Source organism: Pyxicephalus adspersus, chromosome 1, assembly GCF_032062135.1.
Source record: "Pyxicephalus adspersus chromosome 1, UCB_Pads_2.0, whole genome shotgun sequence".
NCBI classification, from domain to species: domain Eukaryota; kingdom Metazoa; phylum Chordata; class Amphibia; order Anura; family Pyxicephalidae; genus Pyxicephalus; species Pyxicephalus adspersus.
This window is the reverse complement of record NC_092858.1, coordinates 59,379,484-59,399,266: the sequence shown is the minus strand read 5'-3', so window position 1 is coordinate 59,399,266 and position 19,783 is coordinate 59,379,484. Positions and strand designations below refer to the sequence as shown.

Genomic DNA, 19,783 nt, shown 5'->3' with positions numbered 1-19,783 from the left:
TTTTCTTATTCTATCATTTGTTCCTTATTAACATTATTCTAAAAAAATGACATTTCAGAACACCTCCATTCAGTTCTGATGATGAGTCTGAATCTAACGACATGCCTTACAAACACCCAGAATCTTTGAGGACTAATAATAAAAGTAATTTTGGATTTGCTGCCAATGAAAGTGATTCAGATGGGAGTCTGTTGGAAGAGGTTAAGCCTCAGCCAGCCCCAAGAACCAATGGCTTGTTCCAAGCTCCACCTAAACCAGCTAGAGGTAAGATAATACCATGAGTATGTAATCCAATGGATACTGTACATTCTCAACTGTGTACATCAATGGGGTCAATAAATATTTTATTTTAGAATTCATAGACATTAAGTAATGGTCAGATGGTAGAATATATAACCTCCATCATCCTATAGAAATGTCAATCCCAGTTATCCACTTATATCAGTATAATAATAATTTTAGTGGAACATATGGCTGTTTTCTTTATTGGAGCTTCTAGAGGGTAACCCATCCATAACTGAATTATAAGCAAAAGTAGCATGTTTATGATGGGGATATTACAATTGCATTATAACTGTGGAAATATTTTCAAACTTATTTTAAAATATAACGGTATGGTACTTTTGTTATTCACTATTGCTCCCCGTATGGTTTATTAATTACCAGGAGTGATAATGTACTTTTTGTACAGGCATTAGTGGTTTATTTTTCTGCATGGAACCTACAGGCATTCAGGTCAGAGGTCTGCACTTTAGGATGAGCTTGGAATGCAGCAATGGATGCTAATCAGTGTTCCTGCATTGCTTAGGGATTAGGTTAGTGTTAGGCTTAGTGTTCAGTGCTTTATGAGGTAGGTGTTAAGGAAGAAGTTAGTTTGTTATGGGTTTACTTTAAGACCTAGGCAAAAAGCTAGAAGTGGTAAGTGTTCGAGGACACGTTACATGTGTGTAGGCTTTTCTTTCTGGCTGTGCTAAAATTGGAGATTTTTCTCTTTGACGGTATCTAAATGTTTATTTACTTTTGGTGTTCAGACTTTTTTTTGTTTTTGTATTATATTTTTTTTGTCTTTTATATACTTAATAAAAATCTATTTCATATAAAAGATGGGTGCAATATTAAAGGATAGAATGAGTATAAATGGGCCATTTTAGAGATTGGGGCAGGTGTTGAGTTTCATATAGTGTAAAGTGTGCAACTGATAATTTTCCTGAATCCTTTCCACCCTCATGAAAATGCTTATGAAATTACTGAATAAAACCTTTTCCATTTTCATTACTTAGGGCACTTTTTATACAACAGGGAATCGCACATTCCCTCAAACATTCCCTTGTGGGAATCTTGCAGGTTCATGTGTTTCAATGGCAGTAATTGATTCCCACCAGGGAACGTTTGGGGGAATGTCAAAACTCCTGTTTTATAAATAGAGCACTCTGTGTTGTAGGTAGATCATAACTGGTGGGATGTAATGATGGGAGCAGGCAATGTGCTGTACATAGCTTCCTAAAAACAGGAATCTATGGTAATGCCCATATGTGATGGTATGGTGATGCTAGGTCGTGCAGGATGTCCTGCAGCCAAGAATAAACGATGCAACTTTACTGCACAGAGGCTGACTGTACAGTGAAATCTTTGCCAGACAAATTGTTAACAAGCAATGTGTGCTTTGTTTGATGTCAAAACTAATGATAATATGAACTGGGAGGAGCCATGATGACCGCTTCCAAAAGAACAGAGAAAAATATTTATTTGCATTTTAATGGCCACGTATAAGTTCCTGTTTATATTAAAAATGTGACAGCACTAAAAGTTTTTCTATTATTTTTTAGCAACACATGTAAAAGAACTAGGCCAGCAGTCATCGGGTTTGACTGATCTTAAAGCTGACAGCGGTGGCAACAAATGTAAAACATATGAAAGGTGGTATGTGAAAAAAGACCCAGTTATGGAACTTAAGGTGAGTGTCTCAAAATAAGTAAAATATCTGACTTTTCCTTTACATATGTATGGAGTATATAACTAAGCAAGTAGAATAGTTTTCTTCTTCAGAAGTGGTTTATTGTAGAAGCAAAATAAAAAGGGACCTTTAAGTTTATTAATTGGGGCCTAAGCCACTTAATGACTTTTCATGACAAAAATATCCATATTTCTAACTCTGACAATACATTTGGGGTTCACGATGGTCATTGCTAAGCACAGAAAATAAATCATATACTCCCATATCATCTAATCTCTCCCCCATAAAGTGAGCCCAGAATTGCTCTCCCACATGACACAATTTTGAGATCAGTACTTTTTATATCCAGTCTGCTAAGAGACAGTGCAAGTGCAGTACAATATTATATTTATGTTATATTTTATTTGGGTTATTCTTTTCATTATGCACCGTACAATTTATTAGTGCAACTGTTAAAAAATATATATGTATCTAGCAAACATACATATTGTTTACTGGATCAAATAATTCCTGAATATAACATTTGGTAGTCCCAAGCCCCATGGGTAAAGGTAGTTTGTGATATCCACTGGTTTTTGAAATGGGAATGCCATTTTGGTTTGATTTTGTTTAAAATCTCCAATTTAGTCTGCTGTGATCATGACAGTCAGGGGTCTATTTATAAAGCAGTGAAACTTAACAATCCCCTAAACATTTATTGGTGGAGATTCTTCCAGGTCCATGTGTTTCAATAGTAGTAATAGATTCACCACCAGGAAAAGTCATATTCACTGCTTTATAAATAGACCCTTTTGAGTGTCTCCCAGGGACCATTTACCAGTCTTTTTAAAAGGTAGACCAATATTACGATGATGAGATTATCTAATGTGATGACGAGAACACATTAGATACTAGTAACAGCATTCTATACTGAGGCATAACTATTAATACAGATTTAATACCTTTAGGTTGCACCAGTGAAATCAAATTCATATTTTTGTTTTTATGAATACATTTTAGCTTACTGACCTTGATGACACTGAATTAGACAGTTCATCTTTGGAGGAGGAACCTTATGAGGTGCCGCGGCCTGTACAAAAACGCCAGGAAAACACAGTCCACAGAAAGGAGGTTCAAACAGCTTCTGTTAAAAATGCCAATGGTTCAAAACTGTTTAAAGCAGGTATGATGAAATATAATAATTTGCTTTTTTTAAGATTTACTTTGCTAAAGTCAGTATATTTTCTGTCTGCTTTGGTTTATTACAGAAATTGTCATCACTTATTTCAATATTTACAGCATTTTAATTCTGATTTCACATAGTTTAAAACCTTTTTCCTTTAGGTAAAGACCCCATAGTAACTGTATTGAAAACACTACACTGTAATGTATAAAAACCTTTCCAAGAGTGAACTCCATATTAATGTCCCAGGTTTTAGAAATAGGATGACCAGCAAGCTCACATAACCCTGTATTGTATGTATACATGAATGTTTTTTTTTTTTTTTTAAAGCACCTTCAGCTTTTGAAGCTCATGTACACTAACCCTAAGAAATGGAAGAAATAGTTTGTAAATGTGTGAAAATGTGTTCTTTCACATTAAATTGGGAAGATTTGTAAGTTTTTGGAGACTGAAAGTAAACCATTGAAGTATATATATCAACAAGTTCAATAAGCATCCCTACTAACAGCTTTATGTTGAGATCTGACTCTCAACAATATGGGAAGACCTGACTGTGCAAATATACAGTAGGAGCCGAATTACATATGAGGTAGGGGATATGGAAAGACTATGGTTTCTGAGCTGTTAGCCAGTACAGCTGAAGTCAATGGAACTGATTTATTCTAAGCTGTTAAGCTCACCAAGGCTAAAGAGGATACACTTTCATCAGGGAAGCTGGGTGATCCAATAAACCCGGAATAGATTTCTTAAAAGTCATTTTTTATTTGTTTAGAAATGTTTTCAGTCCTGGACCAGATGAACATTTTCTTTTTGGGGATCAGATGAGTATTCTGTAGGCCCATACTACAACATCTGTTTTAATATTCACACTCTAAAATTTTGAATATTGAAAATGTTATACAGGTTTCTTGCATATGCAGTGAAATACCAACCACATTGTTTACAGTGCATCTAAACAAATAAGTTTGCCTCCGGGAGGTCTGAGCAGGATGTAAAAATGTCTCCATAAATATTAGATAGTCAGAAGATAGTCTATGGGTTATAACAGATTTTATCAGATAACTTGGGCAGATAGGCCTTGGAGAGGTTTTTTTTTACACCAAGATCTAGTATCCCCACCAAGAAGTGGGGTACTTCTATAGTTTGTAAAGATTTATCTACTTTCTAAGCTTACTGGAGCTGTATTTTTCCAGTTGCTCATTGTAAAACATTAATAGTAGTTTCATAAAATAATAACATTAATTGCATTTCTTTTTCTTTTCCAGATGCTCGTGAAGCCGATACATCCAGCACTCTTGTCAGCAGTTTAGTGACAGTGAGCGACTTCAGTGACACCTCTGATATCTGATCTTAATCATTATTAATAAGTATTATAAAACATTCTCAAGTGCCTTGAGAGTTTGCACTGCCTAAAAAAATCTTCAGGGTTTACACTTGTATTATTTGTATGTTATTTTTTTATATTGTAGATCTTTCTGTGATCTGGTCAGTGGCAACAGATGGAGTGTTGCGTCATGTGTATGTCTTTTCTATGAAGTTTTTCTTATGAATTCTAGAAATATTTTTTCTGTTGTTAAATGTATTTCTACAAGCACTTAATTATCTCTAGCTGCAATTTCTTTCACTTGAGCAAGGTATTTAAAAAAAATAATTTGTGTTACCTGCAATGAGATCCATGAGACAGTGGATACCAATTATTGCAAAATGATTTTATTATGTATTAAGTGAAGTGTATTGTATTCTGCTGTATATTTCATCATAACTATAGTTTCCAAGCATTTTATTAGAATTGAAAAACACCAAGTATTATAGTTCAACTATTCATGATTATTGTAGCCCAACTAAACCTAAAAGTGAACAAGGCAAATTCTAATAGTGATCAGACAAATAAACATAAACATTGATTAGCAGCTCGTTTTTGGTAAAATGTAAAGGTTTTACTGCAAATTCAGCTGTGACACCCTACGTAGGAAGAACAATAGCAGCCAGAATACATTTCTCAGCATCCTTGTATTTCTGAATAAATAGACCCAAAATTGCTGTAGTCAATGAAGTGTGTAATGGTAGGAGAGCTGTAATGATTAAAATTAATCTGGTACTTGTCCAAAATAGGAAAATAATCAGTACATATAATAGCATGTACAATATGCTGTACTTACCTATAACACAGTTATTCTTCTCAGCAATATATTTTAAATAATTACTAGGGCTCTGCATGGTCCTATTGCCCTCATATGACTCAGGTGATATGATAACTACCAGTTCTGTTGTATAGTAACTGGCCATTTACACACCAAGTGTTGTATGAAGGGAACATATCTGCAAGGAACAGGTTAATAAGAAAACACTTACTTGCTAGTATGTGTGCTCGTTACTTGGCCCACTGGTTGCTTTAGTTGTACAGGTGAAGGTGCTGCTTTAGAGAAGTGCTGTTATCGGTATTTTTAATTCTCCCCTTGACCTTCTTATATTGTGCACTGCTTCTGTTTACATGAAAGAATCCCTAACAATTTTATCTCTATTGGTATTTTCTAGTGCAGACTGAACACTATGTTTGTATAAGCTTGTATAAGATATGGGGTAGGGACAAATAAAAGGACATAGTTATGGCACTGCTTTCACAAGAATAATATTGCTTTGTTATAAATCAGAGGGTTTTTTCTAAAACTGTCAAAGATCTTCATGTTAGTAGGAATAGGGATATTTTGGGGAGCACAGTCCCAACATTTAGACCCACAAAGGCATTCACCAGGTCTAGTGATATTGCGTCACCTAACACTGGCATGATCTTTACTAGCCAGACATATTCTAGTCGTTATTAGACAATAGCTATGCAGGCCTGAACCAGATACATATCCCCTACTCTTCTGTGTACATTTTTTGAGAGCTGATTTGGATATAGTGAGAGAAGTGTTAAAACTCCATCAGACTTTTATTGGAGTATCTGTCCTATTGGAGTGTCTTCATTTCACTTATTGTTTGGGGACAGTTGTCAATATACAGGAAAAGAGTAGAAATCCTCTCTATAAGGAAGCACAGATGAAGAAAAACAAGACAGTCCCTTACCCACTAAAAAGAAGGGTCTGTAATGGTCACACAACAGTAAGCAAAGCAGCATCCTAAAATGGGCTACATACAGCACTAAAAAGCTAGCCAAGTCTTCTTCAGTTTATTCAAAAATAATTCAAGATTATTCAAGAATATTAAAAGTTGGGTCTAGAGTTCCTTCCTTACGGAACATGCTAGATTTAGTAGCAAGAGTGCCAACACAGCCTGTTTTTATATATTTAATGCAACCTACAGAAGAGCAGCCTGAGCATGGACATTCTATATATATAAATATTAGAGAAAATATGGAATCTATTTTGCACTGTTTGTTTATGGACCTTCTGTTTGCCCGGGAAATGGTCAGAGTAACTAAAATCAATTAAATAGTACAAAATAAACTCTGTGAAGCTTTGCTATTTTCACAGTATTTTGAGTCTCATTTCTGTTACTTTTTTTTTACCAGTGAGTGTTGTATGTAGTGCACAGAAAACAGTGTTAAATCTATTTTCAAGCTAGACATAAACTTCTGGTTTTAAAGTTTTTTGGAAAATGTGGAAATGTGTTTTATAAAATATATTTTATATATAATATAAAAATTTGCATTAAAACACATATAATTGATTGTGTGTTGATTTGTTTGTCTTTATCACGTAGGGAAAAGTTATTAATTGTTATTACTTAAGGCTCCTTCTGTACTTCAGAATGTAAGGTGATCCTGCCAAGGAGCTGTCATGATCTTAAAATGCCGTTTGATAGTGAAATGTTAAGGGGATCAGGAATCATTGCAAAACAGCGAAGAGATAGGCAAGCTCAACCAGATTCCTCCCCTCTATCCCACAGTCTGTTGGAAAACCAACAAAACTGACCATTGGTCATCAAAATATTCTGGAATCTTGCACAGTATACAACTTGCTTTCTTCTTATAAAGGGACCACAATCTAAGGCAAGGATAATGTACCACTGAAGTCCTGTACAACAGACAAAATAAAACTTTGATGACATCATCATTCCGATTTCTGTATTTTCATGTAACCTGGCTATGTGGGAGGCAAATCAGCTTCCAAGAAAACTGCTTTCTGATTTTGTTTACCTCAGCAATCTGAGTTGAGTGGTGCTAGATTTAAAAATGTTGTGATATTTAATGTCAGTGTCATCGGGCTATTTTTAATACTTTATTGGCACCATGTTTTTAGTTCTGTTAATTTTTTAGAATCTGCTGATGCAATGAAGAAAGGCAGTTCCTGTTCTGACCTAAGGTAGACTTATGTACTATTCTGTTAAAGATAAGCTTCAGGAAAATCAAAAAACTTTCCTTGCATCGGTAAAGCTGCACCTCAGTGTGACAGCTCCCATGCAGCCTCCTTTGTAAACCGCTTTGCAAGAGTTGGAACCTGGAGCGTTGGAACCTGGAACAGTTGTGTTTGCTACAGGGAGAGCAAGAAATAAGAATAAATCATTTTGCTATGCTCTCCCTAGGTATAAATGGACATCTGACACTTGTCATGCATGGGTATCCACAATGTAAAAGATTATTATAAATAATCAATTACATATTGATATTAGGTGTACATCCAATGACCCCATAGTCTAGAATACTAATTTACAAGGTCTTTATTGACTAAAACTTTTTAGTACAGCAGTCGCTTTACTAAAATTTGTTTGGATATTATTTTTAGTTTATTATTAATAAAACATAAAAAATTGCAAATAATGTTCTCATTTTTTTGTGGACCACCAAAAGTGGACCACTGGTTGGCAACCACTGTTTAGTATGTATATGAATTTACTATCCAGGAGACATTATCAGTAAAGGAATAGATGAGCTGTAATTTAGACACGACACGCTAGTAGAATGCAACTCTTTCCATATGATCTTTCAAGCCTAAAATGTCATTGTTTTTTAGAAGTGTCAAGCAATACTTTCTACACATAAGAGTTTTTATTATACGTCGGCAATGATTCGCCATGATGCATCAGTTTAGACGGATCTTTAGATCTTGTCTGCGTGTGGAAGGAATTGGATGAAGCTGTGGCATATCGATACCCAGATCTAGAAGGAAACACATTCATGAGTTGTCATTCTTTTGCAAACATCCAGAAGAGGTACAGGTACAAGAGAACAAGTAGTATATTTCTTGTTTGAAATATATGTTTGTTTTAGGATATACTGTGTGTATGTATATATAAACAAGTGGTCTCTGGGTTAAAGACATCCAACATAGGGACACCTAGATAGGGACGGGCCTTCCTGCTTGCTGTGTTCAGAACTGAGGCTTGAAGGGGGCAAATAAACACAGTTGAGGTTGTGGGTGACCCTAGGGCGGTGAGCTCTTTCTGCAGCCTCTTGTAACTCTTTAATGACCAAGACAAACTTTGCAGTTGCATTGCAAAGCACAGCTTGCTCCAGAAGTTAATGAATGTCTAGGCTCCATAAAGATTTTTTGTTTGTGATTAACTTTCAGTGAGGATTTTATCCAGTAACTGACACCATGCTCCCTAATAATATGTTGAGACAAACATCTGTCCTAATTGCATTTATTAAAATAATGTACCTGTTCCGACTTACATACAAATTCAACTTAATAATAAACCTACAGTCCTTATCTTGATGTAACCTGGGGACCACCCATGTATATATATATATATATACATATACATATATATAATGAATAAAATCACCATATTGTAATATACTTAAGGCTTTAACACAGCTTTCAATCTTTATGTTAGACTTTAATATTCAGATCTTGGTTGACCTAAAAACAGTCACTTTCTTATAAAAAATAAGTGGGGATATGTTTAGGAATTGAGCCTAAAGCAATGAATAAAAATGGGAATGTTGCTAAATGCTGTTTTGCATTAATACAATATAAAACTGCACTGCAAAAACTTTAATTTTGAAATGTGATTGGTGTTAGGTGAATGGGGCTCTAAAATAATCTACATAGGATGACCTAAACACCACAGTGCTTCTTTGCGACCTTGATTATGTTGACTGTTGTTTTATTAAAAATAAAATCACATGCCAACAATACTGAGATAGCAAGACCAGTGATATGTTTCCACAGCTAAATTACCACTGATCATCCAAGGTGTTAGCTATGCAATACCTGTTCTCGAAGAACCAACAAGACTTCTTGTTCAAACTACAGAGAATATTTTTATAACGCCACAGTCACATGATGATCAGTAGAAGGTTCTTGCTTTCTATGTCACTGCTTACATAGGTCCCACAATTCTCTGGGATCCCCATCCTACTATAGGCAGCTGCACAGAAGTGTTTGTGAGGGCTCCATTGAGTGGTCTTATAGCAACACAGAACATTGCATGCTTTTTGTGTCCATAGGATTTACACCTAAAAATAAATGATGTTTTTAAAATAAAGATCCTTATCCTGGTGTGGTAGCTTTTTGAATTGATAATGATACCATATATTATATGTGAGCCTGTCTAATGTCTACACACATGCAGGGTTAGAGATTGTAGGGGATGATTAAAATAGGAATGTAAAAAAAGAAAAACAGACCCATTTGTATTATAAACCCTTTCTGGCTGTTGAACAATACAGATCATCCACAAATGGCTTCATACAACAATATAAGATTTGATAAACCAATTTTATGCCATATAGAACATATTGCCTCACATTGAACCCATCAAATAGAAACCTATACAGTCTATTTATTAACAGTATATAACGTGTTGTATTCTTATTTATTAGGTTCCCTGTACAGACCTTTCATTACTTTTAGCCTCCCATAGTTTAATGATTTTTTGGAGGATAATGTATTGCAGATTTACAGGACACATTTCAATTTATGTACACATGACACAATAACTATAAGTACATATTACATTTTAAAGCTTATCTATTAACTAATGCAAGCAGCAAAAGGCATAGAAAGTGCATTGACTCAAAACATTCATATTACTGAAGCCAGATCAGTCCTGGATACAGCCACATTTATTTCTGTAGGTGGTACATTGTATTGTTGTATTATTTTATTGATTTACCCCTTGGGATCTCACCTTTGAGTGACATTGTTAAATGAAAATGTGCAGCAAAAAATTAATCCTCCAACTAAACAGAGGACTGATCCGGCCCATCCAACAAACAGAGCTGCCCCCAGCTCATACCTGAAAAACATAAGAATAAAGAAATGTCGGCAAGTCTAGGTCTACATTGACCGTTTCCACATGTTTGAAATTCTTATTTATTCCATTCCAAGTCCATACCAGAGCATTTTTTTGCTAGGCTGTATGTAACCATATCCTGCAGCACTTGGAATGTAGTAAAAACACTCATAAACACCCAACAGAAACCCAAAATATCTCATAAATATTCAAAAATGCTTGAAAACGCCCCCGGGTATCTCTTCTTTTCAAACCATTGGAAGACACCTCCAGGCATGCCGAAACCTGATATCCCACAACCAAGCAAACTATAGCCAGAGAATTGTAATCCCTTGTAATGCAATTTTACTGGATAAGCATTAAACATTTATTAAGGTTTGGCAACCATAGACTGTACTTAGAATATAGAACTTACTTTGCTGTTACAATGGTGGGATCAAAGTATTCAGAAGTGGTCTTATGAGCATAGAGAGAGCAAGCAGCCAAGGAGCAGATACCTAAAACACAACAGATTGGTGACTGGAAGGGAGTTTTTAGAGTGACTGATCCGAAAAAAAGCATGCAACCAGTAAATCAAAACCTTAGCCTACAACCAGACCACTGGTTCACTGGGAATGAATAAAAACAGTAGAGACCTTTCAGTGTAAATACCCAATCATGTATTAGCTATATGTATATATATACATATGTTTATTGTGTAACCTGTTCTTTTAGTTGAACTCAATGAACTTAAGTCAAACTATAATAATAATAATAGTAATAATATGTAACAATATAAAATAGAGATTGCAGAAAAATTATACTACTGTATGTCTATTCTGCAATAAAGCATTCTTTTTACAAGTTCTTTGCTCTTAATTACCTTTGAAGTACTTTGCTCTGGTGAATGTAGTGCTTTCTCTCTGGCTTACTCCAATGTACTGTACCTAGAAATAGGACATCTAGTGGCTTTGTGAAGATTTGCATGCTGGATTTTACTCTTAGTTAACCTTACATAGTTGATACTGATAACTTGAGATATTTGGCCCAATTTATTAAAGCTCCCCAAGGCTGGGGAGGATACACTTTCATCAGTGAGGCTTGGTGATCCAGCAAACCCGGAATGGATCTTGTCCAGGATTGAAAACATTAGCTAACAAATAGCAAATTACTTTTAAGAAATCCATTCCAGGTTTGCTGGATCAACCAGAGTCACTGATGAAAGTTTATCCTCTCCAGCCTTGGAGAGCTTTAATAAATCAGGCTCATTGAGCTCAAATCACAAAACAACACACACATAAGTATGGCTTTCTCCAAAGAATGAGTGGAGTGAGGGCTGTCATGTTGGGGCAGTAAGTGGTATAATAATAAATAACTCAGTTAACTAGAGACCAATAAATGTATTTTAATGTACTTTGAAAAGTATTAAGTAGACATAAGCGAACATACTACCCTGTTTACCCTATAATAAGGCACTGTCTTATATTTTTTGAAATGCCAAAATATGCCCTAGGTCTTATTTTCAGGGGGATGTCTTACTTTTCCATAAAGAAGACTACAGTACACATTTATTGTTGAAAATTGCCATTGATTGTCCCCTTCTGATCACTGACTCGCCGGGTAACAGACTCTGTTAGGGCAGGGATCAGCAGCTTGCTTGTCCTTTGAAGTTACTCTCAGTTTCACTCTGCACTGCAGCCAGCATCGAGGAGTCATACAGAGGCACACAGTATCAGGTATCGGAGGATGTCTTATTTGCAGGGGGTGCTTTATTTTAATTGTTTGAGCAAAAATCGGGGGGTGGCTTATTTGATGGTAATGCCTTATCATCGGGGAAACACGGTAATACATGTCAAGTGTCATTGATAATTCCTCCACTAGGTAGTGCTGTGTTCAGTTTCTTTTCCTTCAGTGTGTTGCAATGGCCCTGATCTATTAAAGCTCTCCAAGCCTGGAGATTATAGACTATGATGGAGCAAACCTGGAATGCATCTAGTCCAGTATTAAAAACATTTTCCAATTAATAGCAAATGATTTTTAACAAACCCATTCTAAGTTTGCTGGATCACCAAGGTTCACCCATGGTTGTCTATGTTCTCCAGTCTTGGAGAGCTTTAAAAAGTCAGACCCAATGGGCATGATTTATTAAAGCTTTCCAAAGCTGAAGAGGATACAGTTTTAGCAGTGAAGCTGGGTGATCCAGCAAACCTGGAATGTATTTCTTCAAGGTCACTTGCTATTTGCTAGCAGATGTTTTTAATCCTGGACCACATCTATTGCAGGTTTGCTGGATCACCCAGCTTAATTGATGAAAGAGTATGCTCTCCAGCCCTGGAGGGCTTTAATAAATCAGGCCCAAGTTGGACTTAACTGAGATTAAAAGCTAGTACACTTGCATTTATTGTCATTGTATACTAGCTGTCGGTCTCTGACATATGCACCTTGTAACACAGTGAAGCCGATTCTTGTAACCAAATTATTAATGATCTTCTTATAACTGATTTCTGCTATGTCATGGATGAAATAGACTGGATGATACCTGAAAGAATGAAAAGCATCCCTGCTAAACAGACAATTTTAGCTTTCATTTGGTTATTCCCTCCAATTCTTGTACATTTCATGCCAGCAAATGCACATATGGATCCAAAGAATCCCAAACATATAGATGTGATCATAAGTGCTCTACATGCCTGCAAAAATCCTGTAAGTAAAAAAAAAATGGTATGTATTAATTCATATTCATTACACAAATATAGTTATGTTGTATTTGTATGACAAAATAAAATATAATATTGTAAGATGCACAATTGGTCTTCCCATTGATACTACACTGATGACTCTCATAGCTCCCTTCCATACTTAAAAATTTACTTTTCTTCATCTTAGTGTGGAACTAATTTTTGCTAGTGTGGGTGAGGTTTTCCAAAATCAGCAAATATACATGCTGACTATGGCTCATGCTTTTTCCAAGCACCCTGCAGTGATGGAAAGACCAGGATGCTGTTACTACTGCATCCCCAAAGCTGCTATTTTCAGCTCCAAGTGATCTGGGTCCACAATTATTCTCTTTGGCTATTGGGAGGCGACTGCACAGGAGTTACATTGACCTCAGCATCTAAATCTATTCATGATAGTGCCTGGAAAAAAGCTGGGCTCTACACGGCAAGCACCGTGCAGCGTAAGCAAAAAGTATCTGGCTTTGGTTCCACTTTAAGTATATTGTTTTTTGTATAAGACATGCTTAGACCTGTTTCGAACATTCCAAATCACTCAAATCAACTCTTGTACATAGATATTAATCACATACCAAAAATAGGAGGTGAGACTGGGAACTACCTTTAAAATGTGCAAAGATTTATTAGATACACCATTTACATAATTTTACCTCTAGGGATTAAATGTTGAATTACAAAATTTAAATTCTGAATGCTGTGAATCAACATGGCAAGATACGCACATAAATGCATAAAACACAATTAATACTTTTTTGTATTTTGGGAAAAAAGTGAGTCCACTTCCTGTTCCTATTAAAAACAAAATGGATTCTTCACCAAGAAACATTCATAAAGCAACAGATTCACTGCTTCATAAATTGACCCATAATAACTTTTGGTAAAGACTTTAAGTATTACAGTATATTTAGGAAGCAAATACACCCCTGGATTTGTTTGAACCAGTCCCAGGGGTACACTCATACCACTGCTTGTGAATCTATGATCTACAGTACATGTGATTACTTGAAGCTACCTATAAACATTCACTATAAACTGGTTAATATGTTATCAACACAAATTCCTGTGGCCATGCTTTCTGCACGGTGAGTCAGCAAACTGAAATAGGCAGTGAGGTTTTCTCTCATAATTATATGCTGGTATTACCAAAAATAATTTTCTTTATTTCCTTTCAAAGGAGATTGTTAAGGCCATGTTAGGACATTGTTGTTTCAGCTTGACAATATCTTTTGCAAAAATGATTTATATACAAATATAAAAGTTCTCACTTTCTATTTGATAGTTTGATGTTCTTTGGTAAGATGCTTTAAGACTTCAGTAGATAATATAGCCAGTTTATTATTACAAAAGGAAAAAAAGTACAAAACTGTAAATTAATAGTTTTTAGTTACATTGAACATAATGTTCATTTATTAAATGACAATACTACCCAGATTAGCATAATTACCTGACGGTAGATCTAATATATTTATGGAGAAGGGTTGGAACCTTGATTAGGCGTTTAATTGCTATCTGTGTCCATAATTAGAAAGTTTTCCCTTGTTTCCTATTTTGATGCTAAGTAGCACAAGGAATTTCAAAGGAAATGATTACACCACAAGCCTCTACGACCCTGAATAAGGGCACCCACAAATACAAGGGACTGACAATATGCACTGATATCCAGAACAACTAAGAACCCCAAGGATATCAGAACTGACAATTTGCATAGACTGATACCTGGAGCTTACCTGACCCTAAACCACTTCCTTAGGTGAGACACCACTTGTTACATCTCATTTGCAGCAACCCATTTATTCCATGTTCAGACTGGTGGTGGGACCAGGCAGTTCCGTGGAGCTCCCAGCGCTGTTATTTTGGCTCCCTTCATTCATTCTCAATGGGTTGTTGCAGGTACAATGCTAATAGCAGTATCTACAGAAGGCCATGAAGAAGCAATAGCTGCACAACAACCTCAACCCCAGGCTGAATGAATAGGGGCAGCAGTGAACAGTTCAGTATGATCTGCTGCCTTTACTATGATTTTCTTCTGTTTGCAGTTTCTACTGCACTAAAATGGAAATGTATTGTATAATGAATTCCACGGATTTCTTGTGGCCAACATTGGCAGAAGAGAGCAAATCGGCAATACTGGCTAAATACTAACTGCTCTGTGCTTAGGTGGAGGAAGAGGACACAGACATTGGGAGCCAGTAAATTACCTTTTCTGCACGCTGTAACTGGATTGGTCTTCCATATCAGTCATGATTTCATGCCACTACTGTGTGTAATCCAACCACTGACTTGTTGTGCACGACCTGCTTGTGTAGTTTATTACCTCCTCTTATTATCTCTATTACACAGTCTGTGCAAGGCTGATGTGACAGATACATAGCCCATCTACCTCCTCCATAGAAGTCAATGGGGTTCTGCTGTGCAGGAGCAACTGGATGTAGATACTAAAAGGAGTCATCCAGGAAACATTGTAATCTCAGCAAATATGTTCATAGAGAGAGGGGTTACTTTAGGTCATGGGATTGGAGGAAATAGTATAAATGAACTTTGTTAAAACATACAGGCATTCTTAAAAAAACAAGCCCAAATATTAAAAAAAAGCTAAATTATTATTATTATAATAAAACTCTTTTAAGTAAAAGTGCACTTTGTTTTATTGAAACATATCCTCTAAATAGAGATATTTTTATTGCATGAAGTATATTGCCACTAGAAAACTGGGACATTTCCATTTTATACATTATAGTTCCACTTCACACTTCAATAAAAAAAAAATTGCCTTAGCATGTATGAACTGATTAATAATTATTTCAGTGACTAAGCCTTCAAGTATTCTTTTGCCAAAAGTGGTTTAACAAATAAGCATGAATTAGGAGGAAAGGTCAACGTGGCTTTGAGCCATGGAATATATTTTGAAGAAATACAAACCTCATAATTGCCATTCAACTGTCTATGGACAGCTTTGCAGCTAAATTACATATCCTGACATAACCTGGCATTTTATGTAAATTAGTTAAAATAGGTATACAGTAGAATTTCACTGTAATTTCACATTTTTGATGTTAAAGCTTAACAAATGAACACACAACTTTAGTAAATGATTTATTGTTTTTAGACATGTCTCCCCTGCATGAAATACTAAATACATTGAAGCATTGAAAAAACAATAAAGACAGGGTATCATATGTGTAATAAATAAAAAAAGAGAAGAAGTATTTAAAAAACATGCCCATATAGATCTTGAGAGATCGTCCAGTCTAATGGAGTGAAACTCTAAAGCTTAAAGAAATCATTTGATGATTTTCTGCACGTATTTTGGACAAATCAAAGCAAACAAGTGCTTAAAATATATCTAAAATGTAATGAATTATAATTTACTTGCATTTGTTTTCTTTTTTAGGCTTTTTGTGTAGGCTGCACTTACTGCAGTGTACCTATGGAGGAGGAATGTAGCCATCCTTGGCCAGCAGCACCTCTGGATAGGAGAGTGTTAGATGGACCAGAAGATTTGGATGGACTTTACACCATTAATAAACTTTGAAAGCCTGGCTCTGACTAACACTATTTAAGCAGTTACTGCAAATTGTTTTTTAAATTCTTTTTTTGTTCATTTTGGGATAAAGCTTTTAAATAAAAGAATAAATGCAATCAATTGTATGTTCCCTATCATTGTCAAAACCTTCTAACTCAACCTCAACTCAGCTTTGTCTCAACCTTCTAACTGCTATTTTTGCTAAGCAACTCGACCTATCAAAGAAAATTGTAAAACAATAGATTAACTGGTAGGTTCAACAGTTTGTATTGACAGGCTGATTTTTTAAATTTTGTTTTAGTTTTGTTTTTAGTTGTGTTCCTTTAAAGCTTTATAGCATTAGAGTAGAGACCTTGATCACTTGCTAAGTGTAGGTTCCATATCCCATTTGTCAAAAAGATAAAACAATGAGCAGCACAAATGAAACATAATAATAAAAAAAGTCTGATCTGATAACATTTTGAATGACTGCAGATGTTAGCTTACTCCCTTATCCATGCCAAGTGTTCCACCCTCTACATCCCAGACTATGTGCCAGGACAAGGTGAAGGGACTAGCAGAGGTTATTTGCATCCTCTGTACTTTTTTTGCCCATTGGTTTTAAAGTGAATCATATTGATTTTAATTGTTAATTTTTTGTTGCTTACTACAATATCTAATTTTTGAACACTCTGTTGGTTCTGTTGCCCTCTCCACCTAAGCACCACCGAATATCATTTTCTCTCATAACAGCAGCTCAAACTTCACTATTGAAGCTGCAAAACTTAATGCAGGACATGGGAGAAAGATGTCAGAACACACAGTACATCCAAGCTTGCTGCACAGCTACATGCCAGTTGGATTGACCATGCTGACTGTTGCCTGGCCTGGTGGTTCCCATTTACTGTTAGCTCATGTGCATGGTTGGGTGCGTAATTTTCTTGTAACACTCCAACAATTTTCATTGAAGTGCACAAAGTATGTGTAGTACTCTGCTCTGCTCCAGCTTTTTTCTTCTATCTGCCAACTATTCCTTGCTGCCACCTCTGTAAAAGCAATAACTATTACAGCTGCTGTCAAAAAAATGGATCTTCTGGCACAGTGGTTCTAGCCCTGTTTAACTTCCACTTTCTTTTCTACTCAAGTATTTTCCTGTTGATATGTTGTTTTTTTTATACCATTTTTCATTTTGATCATAGTTTTTAGTGTCCAATTACATTAGAGAATAATTGGAACAAAGTCCTTTATTTTATTTATTTGTAAATAAATCATAATGTAATTTAGAATTTTGGTGCAAAAGTAAATTGAACAACCAATATGATAAATTGTATATAATATGTATATTGTTTTGTAATGTTTTTGTTTAGAGATTTCATAACATATAACATTAAATCATAGGTGTGAAAAGTGAGTAATGTAATAAATGCTCTTACCCTTCTAACTGCACTTTTAAATTATCTCTTTTTTCAGATATACAGATCCAGCAGTAGAGCATAGTTTTAGTTTTGAAAACATATACAGCAATTATCCTTTTAGTAGTATGTACACATTTATGAACAGCAAGATACAATTTGTGGATTTAGCTTTTATAACTCCCACTTTCTTTACTGTTTTGGACACAGCACCAGTCTACTGATCCCACTATGTTTACTGTTTTGATTACAGTACTGGGCATATATCAGGGGAAAAAACAATCTTTGAATTCTTCTTAAAAATCCTCCCCTTCTATGAATTCTGTTACAGATTCCAGTATTTATTAGGAGAACGGGGTCCTGCCTAGCTTCTCTCAATAGTGCAGGTTGTCCAATATATACCAAACTATTGGCATTAGGAAGACAGCAAACCAGTCAAATATGACATGCCTAAAGAAAAATCCGGGGTTACCACCTCCTAGTACTACTATGAGATGGGCAACTCTCCATTCCATTATGAAGGGCAATGAAATCTAAATCAGTCTGTGTTGTGTTGTGTTTGTCATCTTTATCTGACATGGTTAATTTGTTTGAATGCTAACACATAGTATATTTGCCATTCCCTCTACAGTAACTTATTCACCTACCTGATCATCCTAAAACTTTGTTCTACCTACCACAGCTACTCCACCAACTACCAGCTCAAAAAGCAAGTGACAACCTTCAAGGTAGTCAGGTTCCTTCAATATTATTGTTTGTTCCTCCAGATCTCTGTTGTAATCTTCTATGGGGTAACATTATTCTCACTTTATACATAGACAAAACAAAATGTTACCGTGGTTATTTTTTTCTTAGTTTTATGACGCTTTTTCTACTTTCCAATTTCACTTAAATTATGCAGAGGAGCATATTTATAAGGTGTGGTCACAATAATGCTACAGTTTTACAAGAATTTCAGTTTTATACCTCTATTTGTTTTCTTTGTTTTTTATTGTTATTTTCTATTTTTGTGACCACATTAACACATTTTTATCACAGCAAGATCTACAGTATTTCCTTAAATACAAACAGGTAATATTAACCTGTTCAAAAAAGCAGATCAAAAAAGATCATTATTCTCAGGAATGGTAAGGAGGCATTCTTAACACTTTTTTCTGCTATTTAATATTTATTCTACTCATGACACACAACATAAATGTTAGCAGCCTGTAATATCCACTGCAATGAAATGTAAAATATCAGTTTTGTCCTTCTAAACAACACATATAATCAATAATTATGCTGCAGAGGATACAAAAATTAAATTATGGTAAATAGTAAAAAGGGAAGTGAGGACCCTGGCAACAAAAGTTTATTGAAATTGAATAATGTAAAATAATCGGTACAATAACTACTTTTCTATACAATCGGTTTTGTTTTTATGGTGTAATTTTGAATAAAAATGATTGATTAGAAAGAAAAAATCTGAGGATCTAAATTTAAAGTAGACTAGTTGTATAGAAAGCAAGATCATGGCTTCCTAAAGTAGTTAAGGTTAGGTAAGACAATACATAATTATATAACGGTTCAGAGTTCCTTTTTTTTTTTTTGTTTCGATATCAACAATATAAATTCAACAATAAAATGTAAATTTTATAAAAAAAAGGTACTCTCATTTGAGCAGATGCAGCATGTAATAAATAATTTATGTACATGCTTTTACAATTGTATTTATTATTATTATTATTATTATTATTATTATTATTAAAAAGGATTTATATAGCTCCAACATATTACGCAGTGCTGTACATTAAATAGGGGTAGCAAATGACAGACAGTGACACAGGAGGAGAAGAGGACCCTGTCCCAAGGAGCTTA

General features: G+C 35.1%; 2 protein-coding genes across 3 annotated transcripts in view; one reads left to right on the top strand and one right to left on the bottom strand.

The window, feature by feature from the left end:
* The window catches only part of DZIP1 (DAZ interacting zinc finger protein 1), a 33,063-nt gene extending 26,278 nt beyond the window's left edge, over positions 1-6,785 (top strand). For both annotated transcript variants that reach the window (XM_072411123.1, XM_072411116.1), the window contains exons 15-18: positions 59-264; positions 1,827-1,954; positions 2,954-3,116; positions 4,382-6,785. In XM_072411123.1, coding sequence (XP_072267224.1) covers positions 59-264; positions 1,827-1,954; positions 2,954-3,116; positions 4,382-4,464 — 580 coding nt within the window. In that variant the 3' untranslated portion in view covers positions 4,465-6,785. The remainder of the gene's footprint in view (positions 1-58; positions 265-1,826; positions 1,955-2,953; positions 3,117-4,381) is intronic.
* Positions 6,786-7,757: 972 nt separating this feature from the next.
* The window catches only part of CLDN10 (claudin 10), a 15,232-nt gene continuing 3,206 nt past the window's right edge, over positions 7,758-19,783 (bottom strand). The window contains exons 2-5 of the mRNA XM_072411136.1: positions 12,817-12,978; positions 10,714-10,795; positions 10,194-10,301; positions 7,758-8,214 (exon numbers count right to left, since the gene is read on the bottom strand). Coding sequence (XP_072267237.1) covers positions 8,088-8,214; positions 10,194-10,301; positions 10,714-10,795; positions 12,817-12,978 — 479 coding nt within the window. The 3' untranslated portion in view covers positions 7,758-8,087. The remainder of the gene's footprint in view (positions 8,215-10,193; positions 10,302-10,713; positions 10,796-12,816; positions 12,979-19,783) is intronic.